Raw genomic sequence first — 14295 nt, 5'->3', positions numbered from 1 at the left:
GCCGCTGGCTGAGATCGTCCGTCCGTATGGTATCAAGATCATTACCTACGCGGACGATACTCAGCTGGTGGTCTCTCTGGCGCAGGAAGGGGGCTCCTTAGTGGGTGTGGATCTTGCAGGCTGTTTGGAGATGGTCAAGAGCTGGATGACCAAGTCTTGTCTCAAACTCAACGGAGACAAGACTGAGCTTATGCTCCTGGGTCGGCTTGCACCATCTTCCATCGATGCTCTCTGGCCACCCTGCTTGGGACCTGCCCCGGCCCCTAAAGATACCATCAAGAGCCTTGGTATCTGGCTGGCTAGGTCCCTGTCATTTGACCAGCAGGCAATAAGGCAATAAGACTATCTGCCACCTGTTTCGGCATCCTCAGAGTCATCAGAAAGATCCTCCCTCTACTCCCCTTCGAAGCAAGAAAGACCGTGGTTCTGGGCCTGATCCAATCCCGGCTGGATTTCGGGAATGCCCTATACTTGGGAGCCCCGGACTTCACTCTGCGCAAACTACAACTGATACAAAACTGCGCCGCCCAGACCCTTTTACAAATCGCCCGCAGATCATCAATAAAGCCTGGCCTAAGGAGACTACATTGGCTCCCCGTTAGGGAAAGAGTCAGTTTTAAATCCCTCTGTATTGCGCATCAGGCCTTTTGGTCTTTAGGCCCAGTAATCAACCAACCCCTTATTACGCCTTACCATCCTGCCAGACAGCTGCGCTCAACCCATGCCAATTTGGCCACTGGAGGCCGCTCTTTTTCCCATAATGTGGCCAAGATGTGGAATGCTCTTCCCCAGCATCTAAGGTCCAACCCCGATCTCATCTCATTTCGCAAACAGCTGAAAACGCTCCTGTTCAACAATCAGTATTCGGACAGCTATCCTTCTGTCAAAGCAACCTAAGTCTCAGCAGTAATCTCAGCGCTTGGACGCCTCAGGGCAGCTATGTGCGCTTTACAAAAATCATTTTCATTTCATTTTCATGAGCCATTTACCCCTACAGTGTCTAAGTCTATTCTTAGACATTGTAAGTGTCGTAAAGCCATAAAGAGTATATGGTCTGGGAGTTTGTCATTATGAACTCCACAGCACCATAATGGCTTTACTGAAATCTGGGAAGTTTGGTATCAAACTTCTCAGCACATTAAACCCACACTGATTCCAGTGTGGGACTTAATGAAAAATGCTTTCAGAGGGCATCTTAGAGATACTCCCTGAAAAACTTACTAACTACTGTCCTGGCTGACTGGCGGCCGCCCAGCTGCCACCCTGAGACATGTTTCTGGACCCCTGGGTCCAGAGCCTCCAGCTCTCGGGGTCCGGAAACAAAGCACATCGTGGGCAGAGGTGTGACAAGCCTCCTCCCCCGGATGGGCAGGGTCCTTGAAGGTGAAGCTTCAAAGGCTTGCCGCCTTTGTGAGCTGACCCAACCATTTGTTGCTCCCAGCAGCTGACTCCCCCCAGTTCTGACTTGCTGCTCCCAGCAGCTGGCTCCCCCCCAGTTCTGACCCCCATTTTGGGCGGGAGATTTAGCGAAAAACCAAGAGGAGAGGTGTGCCCACCTTTGCCAACCCCAGCCCTCAGGTGGGGGAGGCGAGGTGAAGCACAACTCTCAGTCCCCGCCATCTTGAAGATGGGGGGGACCCAGCCAACCAGAGTGAGGCTTATACTCCCCTCCCACTGGAGGGGGGCATAAGCCCACCCCAAGGAAGTGACCCATTGGTCCCAACCTGTATCTACCTGAAATACCCCTACATCTGGAATTTAGGGGCAACCCCAAACCTTGCCTCCTCAGACAAGAAGAAATAAGATGAAGGACCGAAGAGCCATGCTGAAGGAAGAGGAGGAGGACACCAACTGACTTGGCCCCAGCCCTACCAGCCTGTCCCGACCCAGACTTCCTCCAATGGAATCCCATTGTGTCCTGCAGCCAGCAGCCCCTCAGAACCTGAAGGACCTGCCCTGCCTTCCCCAACAAGACTTTGTCTCCCGTGAGCACCAGATTTGCTCACCACCAAACTTGGACTCTGGCCAATTCCGCAAGTCTGCACCAGATGCCCATGGTCCGAGTTTGAGTGGCCCAACACCAAGTGGAGGTCTCCCTGGCGATCCTGACCTGGGATCTGGTGATCCCTGACCTACCTCAAGTCTCCTGATGACACCTGCAGCCCCTTTCTGGAGGATCCCACCAACCACGACCCGAGCTGGTAAGAAAATCCGGATGCCAAAAGACACCCCTGCACCTGACGCCCCACGGACTTGGGAGGCCCAACCAACAGTGTCCCGTCATCCCATGACATCCCAACTTACCTCTCCAATCGGTGGTCGCCTCCAGAAGATCTTCGTCCCCGAGCCTGCAGTGTTTGAACAACCGGCCACCAACGCCAAAATAGCACCCTGCTGCCCCTGTGCTGCTGTGGGTGCACTTTGTGTGCTAACTTTAACCCCCTTTGACCTGAGCTTAACCCTAGGAGATTCGCTCTCTCAACCTTGTGACCTACTCGTGAGCAGTCACCAACCGGAGGCCCCCTATCCTCCATCTGCGCCCGTCCGCGCCTGGACCGCGCCCAGCGCCAGAACCCCTGGCCCCTGCAGCAGCCACGAGGACCGCCGCCTCTGCTACGACACCAACACCCTTGTTGCTCTCAACCCAGGAAGGACCCACACCTGCTGCAAGGCCGCACCGAAGCGCACCCACGGTCCCTTCACTTGCTGGAACTGCAGCTTCTCCTGGCGCGAAAGAACCAAGACGCTTGCCACGACAGAACCCAACCAGCTTAGATGCATCCTGATCAACACCCGTTACGCACACAAACACGCCGTTGAACTCTGGGACCTACTCGACACCGCATCACCGGACGTCGCTTCCTGACCGAGACCTGGAAGAACGAAGCCTCCTCGCCAGACATCGCATAGCCATCCCAGACGGGTACAACATCACCCGCAGAGACTGCACCAACAGGGCCGGAGGAGGAATCGCCATCGTCCACAAAAACACCATCATGGTCTCAACAAACACCAACGACACCCTCAGCACCACCGAACACATGCACTTCCAGATCCACACGGACCCCAAGAAGACCACCCTAAGAGGCACCCTCGTCTACAGACCGCCAGGACCCCGGCCTCAATTCTGCAACTCCATCGCCGACCTCATCAGCACGCACGCGCTAACCTCCACCGACTACATCCTCCTCCACCCTGATCGACAACCTCGCCAACCTCGGACTGAAACAGCTCGTCACGACGCAGACCCACATCGCCGGCCACACGCTAGATGCCATCTTCTCCTCAAACCCCCACGTCCTCTTCAGCCACGCCTCCGAACTCACCTGGACAGACCATCACTGCATCCACTTCTCCTTCTGACACACTACAGACCCCCTGCCACTACTGGGGCAAAGTCACCCAAGAACAACTACAGACAAGCCTCTCACTCAACGCTCCGACTAACCCCACCAACCCCGATAAGGGTCCACTCGCCCTCGAATGCTGGATAAACGACTGCGCCAACACCGTAGCCCCGCTGAAAAAACCCACCAGCAGAGACACCAGCAAAAGAGTCAGCTGGTTCACCCCGGAACTCCTCGACTCAAAACGTACCTGCTGGAAACTGGAGAACATATGGCACAGCGACAAGACGCCAGACAGCTGCGCTGCCCACAAAGACGCCATCCGCAACCACCACCACCACCTCATCAGGACCGCCAAAAGGACCTCCTGCACAGACCACCTCGACAACAACGCACACAACAGCAAGGAGCTCTTCACCATCGTGAAGGAACTCTCCAACGACATCCCACCATCGCAAGCCCTGTGCGACTCCCTCGCCACCTTCTTGTACCAGAAAATCACTGACATCCATGACCATTTCAAACCCCGCATGACCCCTGCAGACCTCACCGGACCCACCACAACCCACCGCCCACGACACCCTGACAACCTAGGCAAACGTGAGCATCGAGGAAACAATCAAGACCATGGGAACAATCCACTCCGGATCCCCTTCCGACCCTCTCCCGCACCACATCTTCAACAAAGCCAGCAACTCCATCGCACCCCACCTGCACAAAATCATCAACCTCTCCTTTGAGACCACCACCTTCCCTGAGAACTGAAAGCACGCAGAGATCAACGCCCTACTCAAGAAACCCAAGGCGGATCCGAGCAACCTCAAGAACTTCCGACCCATCTCCCTGCTTCCTTTCCCAGCAAAGGTCATCGAGAAGATAGTTAACACCCAGCTCACCCGTCACCTCAAAGACAACAGCATCCTGGACGCATCCCAATCAGGATTCCGCAGCAACCACAGCACCGAGACCGCCCTCATTGACGCCACAGACGACATCAGGATCCTTCTAGACAACGGCGAGACGACTGCCCTCATCCTCCTGGATCTCTCCGGCGCCTTCGACACCGTCTGCCACCGCACACTACGTACGCGACTCAAAGATGACGGGATCCGGGAGAAAGCCTTGGACTGGACTACCTCCTTCCTCTCCGGCAGAACTCAGAGAGTCCACCTCCCCCTGTTCAGGTCCGATGCCTCCGAGATCTGCGGCGTCCCTCAAGGACACTCAGCTGATCCTCTCCCTCACCAAGGACCCTCTCACCGCCAAATCTAACCTCCACCAGGGAATGAAGGCCGTCGCAGACTGGGTGGAGGATAGCCACCTTAAACTGAATACAGACAAGACGGAGATCCTCATCCTCGGGTCCACCCCTCAGCATGGGACGACTTATGGTGGCCCACGTCACTGGGGACCCCCCCGGCCCCCACCGACCATGCACGCAACCTAGGAGTCATCCTCGACTCGAAACTCACCATGACCAAACAGGTCAACGCAGTCTCCTCCAACACCCTCCGCATGCTCCGCAAGATCTATAGATGGATCCCGACAAACACAAGGAAAACAGTCACCCAGGCCCTAGTCTGCAGCAGACTCGACTACGGAAACGCCCTCTACGCCGGAGCCTCGTCCAAGCTCATCAACAGACTGCAGAGAATCCAGAACGCCTCTGCACGCCTGATCCTCGATGTCCCGTGCCACCACCACATCACCCCCCACCTGAGGAACTTGCACTGGCTCCCCGTCGACAGGAGAATCTCCTTCAAGCTCCTGATCCACGCACACAAGGCACTCCACAAGACCGGACCAGCCTATCTAAACAATCGGCTCTCCTTCTACGTACCCAACAGGAAACTCCGCTCTGCTGACCACGCCCTGGTCACAGTCCCACGCATCCGTAGAACTACTTCCGGAGCCAGATCCTTCTCCCATCGCGCCGCCAGGACTTGGAACACCCTTCCTCTCTACCTACAACAAACCGAAGACCTGCTGACCTTCAGGAGACAACTCAAGACCTAGCTCTTCGACCAATAGCAGCAGCACCCTCACGGGTATGTAGTGCGCTTTACAAATTGCTTGCTTCATTGATTGATTTGTCTGCTAGATGCAGAACATTATTAACCAAACACTTACCTTGTAAAGCTTTATGACATAGAAGAGGCGTGTGAGCCTCTTCGTTTATACCTTTTATAGAGGACTTTTATTCCTGACATTCAGGATGATTGCTCTCTTAGAAGTCAATTCCCTTCATCATCTACCCATCTATGGTTGCTGGTAGACAACTCTTTTCCTTATTTCCTGTCTCTAGAAGCTGTAAGTTGGGGTCACACTTTGCAAAGTGTGGTTCCTAGAGGGTTGGACAAATTAATGGTCGTCTTTTTCAGTGGTCGCATAATTTTCCAGTCCATCGGTATACAGTCTCTATTCATAAAGCAAGGCCTTGTGCAGAACTTGCTTTTAGTTAGACTTCGAAGATTTCTTTTTGTTCTTGATATCTTCGATTTTATACTACCATTCATTAATGGTGGTCTTTTAGGCAACTTGCATTACTTTGACAGGTTAGATGATACTGCTTTTCTAAGGGTATGATTCCGCTATAGTCACATACTGTTGTGTTACTCTTGCCTGCGGATTATTTGTCTCTTATCTATCTTTTAATATAAATGTTGTCTTGTTGACACAATAGGAGTTTAATTATTTTACTCCTATGTCTCTCTCTCTCTCTCTCTCTCTCTCTCTATATATATATATATATATATATATATATATATATATATATATATATATTTGTGTGTGTACTTTTTTATATGTGTGATATTCTAGAGGTGCTTGCACATCTCTAGTTCTTATTCCTATGGGAGGACTGCTTCTATATCATTAGAGGCTAAAGTTTTCATGAATTCTTTTCTTATATCAAGATTTGTTTTCTCGACGGGGATGGATTTTCTCTGTGTAGTTTACGGAGCAGTCCTGACCCTATATTTTTTATAGGTGTTGTTCAGTGGCACGGCCAGCTGTTATGAATTGCGCTTGTTTGAACATGCTGTTCGGACGGGAGTATGTAACCAAAGGGTCATGGATAAAGTCTTATTGTCATGGATAATATTTTTCCCACGTTTTTATTATCTTATAATTTTTGGTACTGTGCTTCTGTCCACAGTTATAGTGAGGTGAGAACTTCTAAAGCAGTTTTGTCTTACTGACAGGGGTATGTTAGTCCCATGGTTTAAATAGCCCCTTCTAGGGGACTTTATATAGTAGGGATTGTTTCTGCTCATCCACATTATCATAAATTTCTGTCCTTTTCTCTTGTTCTGGACCAGGCTAGTCTTAGTAAGAGACTTTGCTTGGTTGCAGTTCGCAGACTGTCCTCCGGGGAAGGTATGACTTTGGCATTTGATTCTAAAGTATAGAATCTGCGGCTAGATTTGTCGATCAGATGAACAAGTTACTTACCTTCAGTAATGCATTATCTGGTAGAGACAGGATCTAACCGCAGATTCCTTAACAGCCCTCCAATATTCCCCGCTCTGAGAATTGAGTCCTTTTGGGACTCAATTTGTTTGTTTTGGTCTTTCACATCGTGATAAAAAATTAAAAAAGAAGATTCATATACTGACTTATGGTTAGGAATTCAGTAATTATTTGACACATGAGTGTTTTTTGTTTTAGCACACTGTTCAATAGACAGTTTCCTTATGTGGCTCTGCATTTCAAGTGCTAAAACTAGTTATGGAAGAAACTGACAGCGCGTTGACGAGGGAGTTATATGGTCTCTTTGCCTCCCATTCGGTGGACGAAATAGATATGGAGTCACGCAACACCCTCGGACGTGCTGCGGGAAACATTTCCGGATCCAGTCTAGCGCCTGGGGAGGATTCTAAAATAAGGAGTCTGCGGCTAGATCCTGCCTCTACCAGATAATGTGTTACCAAAAGTAAGAAACTTGCTTGTCTACCCAGACAAACTAGTCCTGCAAACTAGAGCATCCATCTTACCGAAGGTAGTTTCCTTTGCATTTAGGCCAGTCCATCACTCGCCTACTTTTAAGTTTCACCTCATCCCTCCCAAGAAGAGGAGAGACTCCACCAGCTTGGCCCAAAAAGAACAGTGGTGTCCTACTTTGATCGTACTTATGAGTTTGGAATGGACAAACCACTTTGTGGGGTATGTTGGGGCAGTTTCCAGACATTCTTTAAACAACAGCATAATTTCAGCGTACATATTGAGGCTCCCTACCAAAAAGTGGGCTGCCAACCATATTGTGCAAGAGAAGGGAGCAAGAATTTGAATTGCCATGAATGTCATTTGTCAATTTATATAGTAAAGGAGAATAATTTTAGCCTGATGATTTTATAACCCAAAAGAACATGTAGGTAACAGCTGACCTGTAGATGGAAAAAAAACAATAGCTATGAGCCTGTTGAGTTTATATTGTAATGGAATTGAGTAAAAAACGAAATATTGAGTTTGTGTCAACTAAAGAAAAAGGACGTTAAGTGCCCAGAAAACTAGATTGCCCATGAAGGATGTGTGTTTACATTCTGCTTCTGAGGGAGAAACACTGGAGAAGCAAGAATGTCGCAAATACGATGTCCATCTTATTTTCTTCGGAGGCAAGGAAAAAAGTTATCAAGAACTGAAAACTGGAAATAATCCACCTAATCATTATGGAGTACATCACTTTAAAAGAGCAGAGACCTCTTTCTGGCTACTTGCACAGAAAGAATATTTATTTTGGAAACCAGTGATTTGGTGGCTTATTTGATTACACATGCTTTTTCTAATCAAGTGCACTCATAGTTGCTGAGAACACAATCTTTAGATATGCTTTACAGAGTCTGCCATCCTAACTAAAATGGCTGCACTGCTGAAGTCCAGTCACCTTCTAAACACCAAAAGGGGTATTCAGAGATGCAGCTAGAAAATCCTAAGATGAGGCTGAAACTTTTCCTTCCCTAAGCATTCATTGTGCAGTTGGTGTTCCCTTGACTTTGGGTTCAATTTTCACCCACTTTTTGCTTTAGTTTTTTTGAGCCATTCGAGTAACTAACTTTTCAGAATATGCGATATCACATTGAACCTGCTTAACGTCCCAGCACCCTGAAGTGAAATTCCAACATCCACTGCTTGCTTAGGCTTCCTTTAACGTTGTAATTAGCTTGCCAGCATGGTGTAAGTTAGCATGCACTACTTGCTGTGGCTGCATTAATTTCCTTTCTCACCCCTACAGCCTACAGTATCTGGAAAAGACATGCGAATCACTGCCATCGATAGAGCAGGAGAGTGAGCCCTGGATTCCACTTCTGGCGTACAGACGCTCACTGAGTACAGAGGAGGAGACTTTGTCCGTAGTCAGTCGAGTAGGCAGCAAAGGCTCCACGATCCGCCAGAAGAAGGGCCCAATACCATTTGCCAAAAGAAGACGTATAGGTGGTGAGTTAGGACACTTTGCATGGTTTCTTTACCACTGTATATTTGACATATTGAATGGTCTGCATTTTCCAACACTACAGGTAACATTGCTTGGAGCCTTTGATTTACAGGGAGAAAGACAGTCTTTCACTGGTACCACATTAGAATGCCACATTTCCTGGCCACCACGTCCAATAATTTGAAGCTAACCTCTATCTTGTAAGCTAACCTCTGTCTTGTAAGCTAGCTTTTTTGGGATCTAGAACCTCTAAAACAAAGGTGTCCTACAAGCTTGCAGGAAGGCTCCAGCCATCCCTGATGTTTAGGATATCCATGAGACAAATGAATAAAATGGAACTCTTTAACATAGGCATTGATTATCCTGAAAATCTGAAAGGGATCCAGGTCTTGTGGACCATAGATGTACATTTCAGCTTAAAATAAATAGCTGTTCTCTCAAGTTATGTAATTTCATGGATTCATGCTGGCTTCAGAGCACACCCTATCACTATTGCCTGAGAGCAAAAAATGTAGGTTTTTAGTATTACAATGTCATTACCTGCACATGCAGTGGTGCCAAGCTAACCTCTCTACTCCCTTATGAGCTCCACATTTAGCAACATCAAGCTAGCTCAACTCTCCACTACTACGGCTCTTGCAACCCACACTCCTTGAAACCCAGCTAAGTTCTCTGGTACTTCAAAATTATGTCCTTTATGCTCACTGACAAGATGCTGATCTCTCCAGTACTGGGCCCTTGAGCCATCACTCATCAAGAGTGGGCTGATCTCTTCAGTACTACAGCTCCAGGGACCTGCAATCATTTGAGACCAAGCTGGGATTTAACCATTACAGCTTATGTATTGACCCATGCTTCTGGACACTAAACTGAGTACTTCATAGTAGCAAGGCCTCATGAACCCACATGTCACAGATGCCTAGCTGGGCTTTCTCAGTGCTGCAGACTTACTTGACCTCATGATGAGTTCCCCTCTGGGCTATAGCATCATGGGCCCTACGCTGAGCACTCTCCTCTATTACAAACCCAGTGGGCCACACCAGACTTGAATCTTATCTGTGTTATAGGCTCTTGGGTCAGACTCATTAACCTTGAGCTAAGCTCTATTGCATACTACGTGTGAGTAATAAAGGGGTGTGCCCTTGAAAACTCGGGGACCTGGGTCCATGAGACAGTACAAAGAAGAGTAGGTCCGAGTTATGGTTTAACTAGTACGCAAAATCAATTCTGTATTGTTTATACAGACATACACCACAAAGTTTGTTTATACCAATTGAAAATGAAATTTTAACGAAGAAAATATACAATGTTCAAACCTCAAAATGCATTTATTTATGCAAGGTTATTTCCGTATTTTTTTCACAAATTCTATCTCGTGCATACAAAAACAATACTTCAATGTAATTGTAGAGTCATTACATTCGGAGTGCTCTCTGTGAAGAGGGGAAGGGAAGTGCAGAAGTAGTGAGGGACAGGGTAAAGGTGGTGTGACTTTTTAAGAACATCGCGTTAAAATCAAAGAACGCCTTGACAGTCGAATTAGTGAAGAAGTTCCCAAATTACATCACACATAGGTTTAAATAAATTTTTCTTTTGAGTCCTATGGTGTGTTCGATTGGCGTAGTCTACGTTTCGACCCCCATGTACGCTAAAGGGTTATTCATGCCTCATGTTGGGGTCTTTGTCAGGACAGTGATTAGAGAGCCTATAAAATAATGCGAAGGCTAAGGTTAGATTGCTGTGGTGAGTTGTCTATATAGTTAAAGAGAGAAACAAGATTTACGTACATCAGTAGACGGTCGCCATCTGTGCCGTCAAATAGTGGGCCTGGGTGTGCTCCTGTAGTTTCTGGAATACATCATTTAAGGGGGAAGTCTCAGAGGACTATATGAGGCTGTGGGCCCAGACTTTGTCAAGTGAAAGTGTAAGCCAATAGAAAAGACACTGGGGAGGACTTACTTGAACAGTATTCCTCATAGAGGAGTAAACATCACCGTGTCGGATGTGGTTTGAAGGATCGCTCCTTGTGTCCAAAAGCGCTGTGTGCGCCGTTCTGGAAAAATTAACAAAGAACGCCATTAGGTGCTGCGTGGGACTGAAGGTTAAATTACAGTCCCGTGGACGGTAGGACGGGTACGTTAACCGTTTACCAGCACAGGGTTCATGGTCATAGGGTCTGCTTGGTCTCCAAATCTTACCTCTTCATAATCAGGCTGCTGCCGTCAGTACTCCTAGCTGCCTCGATGCATCTGTCGATGCTCGCGGTGCAGCCGCTTAGTGCTAGTTGTGGAGAAAGGGCTCGTCACTGACGGACCAATCACGTTCGAGTGCCCTGTCAGCGCGCGACGCGTGAGCAAGGGAGCGTCTCACAACGAGCCGAGTGGCCGGCTAAGGGAGTGGGTACAAACTTTGGTTGCTAGAAGGGGGGGGGGGGTTTGTGGGGGGTGAAAAGTCGAGAAAATGTCCACATTGATAAGGATGGTCTTACGGGTAATTCTGAGGTGTTTCTGATATGACCCCAGTTTAACATGTAACGAAGAAGAATCACATAATGCATTATCGGTGTCGGACAACATATGCAGTACAATTTTGTTAAACTAACATGCTGTATAAAGCTGTGATTGTCATCCAAAAAATTAGCATAAACATACACAATGCCACCCCTATCTGGTGGAAATACATGTATTGAGGAAATTCAATCTGATCAGAGACCATATGCTGTAATGAATCTGGTGTGTGGGGGACAATCCAGGATACAGAATGCTTATTCAGGGTTTAAACCAGCCATTTGGGCAAAGTTAGCATCTAGTTCATTGAGCCCTCTGGTGATAGTCTTGAATTTATGCATCCATTTGCATTCCCTGATATTTAGAATGGAGTTCAAATTGCCTCCACGTGGTCCCAGGGAGATCTTTTCAAGTACCAACCATCTAATGGATTCTGGGGTGTGGTTTTTGTCTTTAAAGTGGTCCACTAGTGGTGCCCCCGCTGTTGAGCAGCGGATCCTGCTGCAGTGCTGGAATATTCGATTTTTCACTTTTTGTTGTGTTTGTCCGACGTACATCAGGTCGCATGGGCACAGAATCGCATAAATCACTCCACTCGTGTTGCAGTTTGTAAAAGACTTCAGATCTATCGTGAGGTTGATGTGAACCATTTGCTTGGTTTCCCAGCATGTGGGACATGCTTTGCATGTGGTGCATCTGAAATGGCCTACCACCTCTGGTAGATTCCATAGACTTTGAATCGGTGCCTGTGGAGTATCTAGCAGCGATCGTACCAAGTGATCCCTTACGCTTTTCGCCTTCTTGAAGGCATGCATCGGTGGCTCAGGGCTCTCAAGAATGTCTGCAACCAGATTCCAATGTTTATTGACAATTCTTCGTATATCATTACTTTTTGTGCAAAACGCCGTTACACAGATCATTCGTTCATGGGATGTCGTACGTGTCTTGGGTACCAGTATACTACAGCCTCAGCAGCTCTTGTTGGTGCCACGGGAACTATTGGGGTGCCATTTGGATTCATGCCACTGGGGCTTCCCTCAATGCAGTTCACCCACTTTCTGCCTCAACCTTTTCCTTAAGCATCAGCACCTTTTCCTCCACACATTGTCACCAGCACCTGCTCCTCCTATACTGACTGCGCCATTATGAGCGCTGAGTCTGCAGACTCAGACAACACATTCTCTTCTTGAGTCAAAGGAGATGCCTCTTCAATCCAGGAGGGAGACTCAACATTTGCTGGATGAACAGCCCTAGATGGAGAAGCAGGCACATGGCTCCATCTACAGGGACATTATCCATGCCCTGATAGGAAGTGTTCACAACCCTTTTGATGAACCCAATGTGGATGAAGATATGTATCCATCTAAATATCTGCCACTTGAGCACCAGGGACTGACTAATTCTAATAGCATCAGTACTTCCACTCAGCTTGAGATGTTGAATCTATCAGGTCGCCATCCCCTGGCAACCCTAAAACCGTCTGCTTAGGAAGTATAGTGGCCATGGAAAGGCAGAGGCCCCCTGGTCTAACCGACAACCTCCTCCTCTGCCCCACCTGAGAAGCTGCTCTACTGCACCCTTATTGGAAAACACAAGACCTGTTGGAGGCAGGGTATCCTTTTTTCTCCAGGCCTGGAAGGCCATAACTTTGGATCATTGGATCCTCTACTTTGTAGAAAGGGGGCATGCCATAAATTTCTAGAACGCTCATCACCAGATGATTCCCATCAAACTGAAGCATATCTCCATATTTTGAAGCAGGAGGTGGTAGACCTTCTGCAGAAAGGCACAGTAAAGTTGGTGCCAGAAAAAGAGACTGGTCAGGGATGCTATTCTCTTGTAGTTCATGGACCTCATAAAGGATGGCAAATTTCATCCAATAGTAGACATCAGGTCCTTGAACTTTTATTTGTGCAAGGAAAGGTCAAAGTGCTATCACTGGCCCGGTTCTTCTGATGCTGAAAGAGGAAAACTGGATGGTGTCCCTTGACTTGCAGGACACTAATTTGCACATACCAATTCTGCATTCTCACAAACCGTATCTGCGATTCATTGAAGGCCCCACTCACTACCAGTTTGCGGTCATCGCCTTTGGTTTAACATGGGCACCTCTGGTCTTTACAAAGGTGATGGCAGTAGTGACCCATCTCAGTGAGTTGTGGATCCTGGTATTCCCATACCTGAACGACTGTCTGCTGACAGCCGGATCTACAGAGCTGGCGTTGGACCACTTATAGGTGACTGTATTCTTGCGATTCGACCTAGCCTTTTCTACCAATGTGCCGAAATCTCACCTGGAGCACTCTCAGTGCTTCCTGTTCATTGGGGGTAGTACTGGACACATCACTCCTAGCCTTTCACCCTACGTCGAGGATCCAGGACATTAAGGTTATGATTCTGAGGTTTCCAGAAGTTATTTTGATTCCATTTCTGAAGGTCTTGCTCCTCCTAGGTCTTCTGGCTTCTTACATCCTTCTGCATGCATTCTGGTACCTAAGGGCTATCAATCCACACTGCCTCCGAAGGCAGTAGTTGCAGCATGAAGGAGATCTGTTGGACACCATTGTGATCTCCAGGGACGGTTCAATGGATATGACTAGGTGGGGTGTGGAAGAGAAACTTGTGACAGATGTATTTCCACCCCTCACCAGCTTTGGCCTTGTGGTAGCAAATGCCTCCACCCTAAGGTATGAGCCTGTCATCTGAAGGAACTGGAGATTAGGGGTTTCTAGTCTCCAAAAAAAAGATTCTGCTTGAACTGCATATGATTCAATTGGCACTCAAAGAATTACTTTCTTCCCTGAAGGTTGGTCCATCAAGACCTTGAGGTACAATACAATCGTAATGTGGTATGTCAACAAGCAGGGTGTAGTGGAGTCTCAGGTTCTCTGTCGAAGCGCTGTAACTCCTTTCTTGCAAAAAGAACAATTTATGGACGGAATGCTGAACAATGGCAAACATTCAACCCCAGTACAGAGATCTGGGCCTAAATCCAGAGGACCTGGCTTGG

General features: G+C 48.0%; 1 protein-coding gene across 2 annotated transcripts in view; it reads left to right on the top strand.

The window, feature by feature from the left end:
- STAG3 (STAG3 cohesin complex component) overlaps window positions 1-14295 on the top strand; it is a 1426160-nt gene that overhangs the window by 1255691 nt on the left and 156174 nt on the right. For both annotated transcript variants that reach the window (XM_078669437.1, XM_078669436.1), the window contains exon 29: window positions 8578-8780. In XM_078669437.1, coding sequence (XP_078525563.1) covers window positions 8578-8780 — 203 coding nt within the window. The remainder of the gene's footprint in view (window positions 1-8577; window positions 8781-14295) is intronic.

This window comes from Lissotriton helveticus, chromosome 12, assembly GCF_964261635.1.
Source record: "Lissotriton helveticus chromosome 12, aLisHel1.1, whole genome shotgun sequence".
Taxonomy (NCBI): domain Eukaryota; kingdom Metazoa; phylum Chordata; class Amphibia; order Caudata; family Salamandridae; genus Lissotriton; species Lissotriton helveticus.
This window is presented reverse-complemented; position numbering and strand designations above follow the sequence as displayed.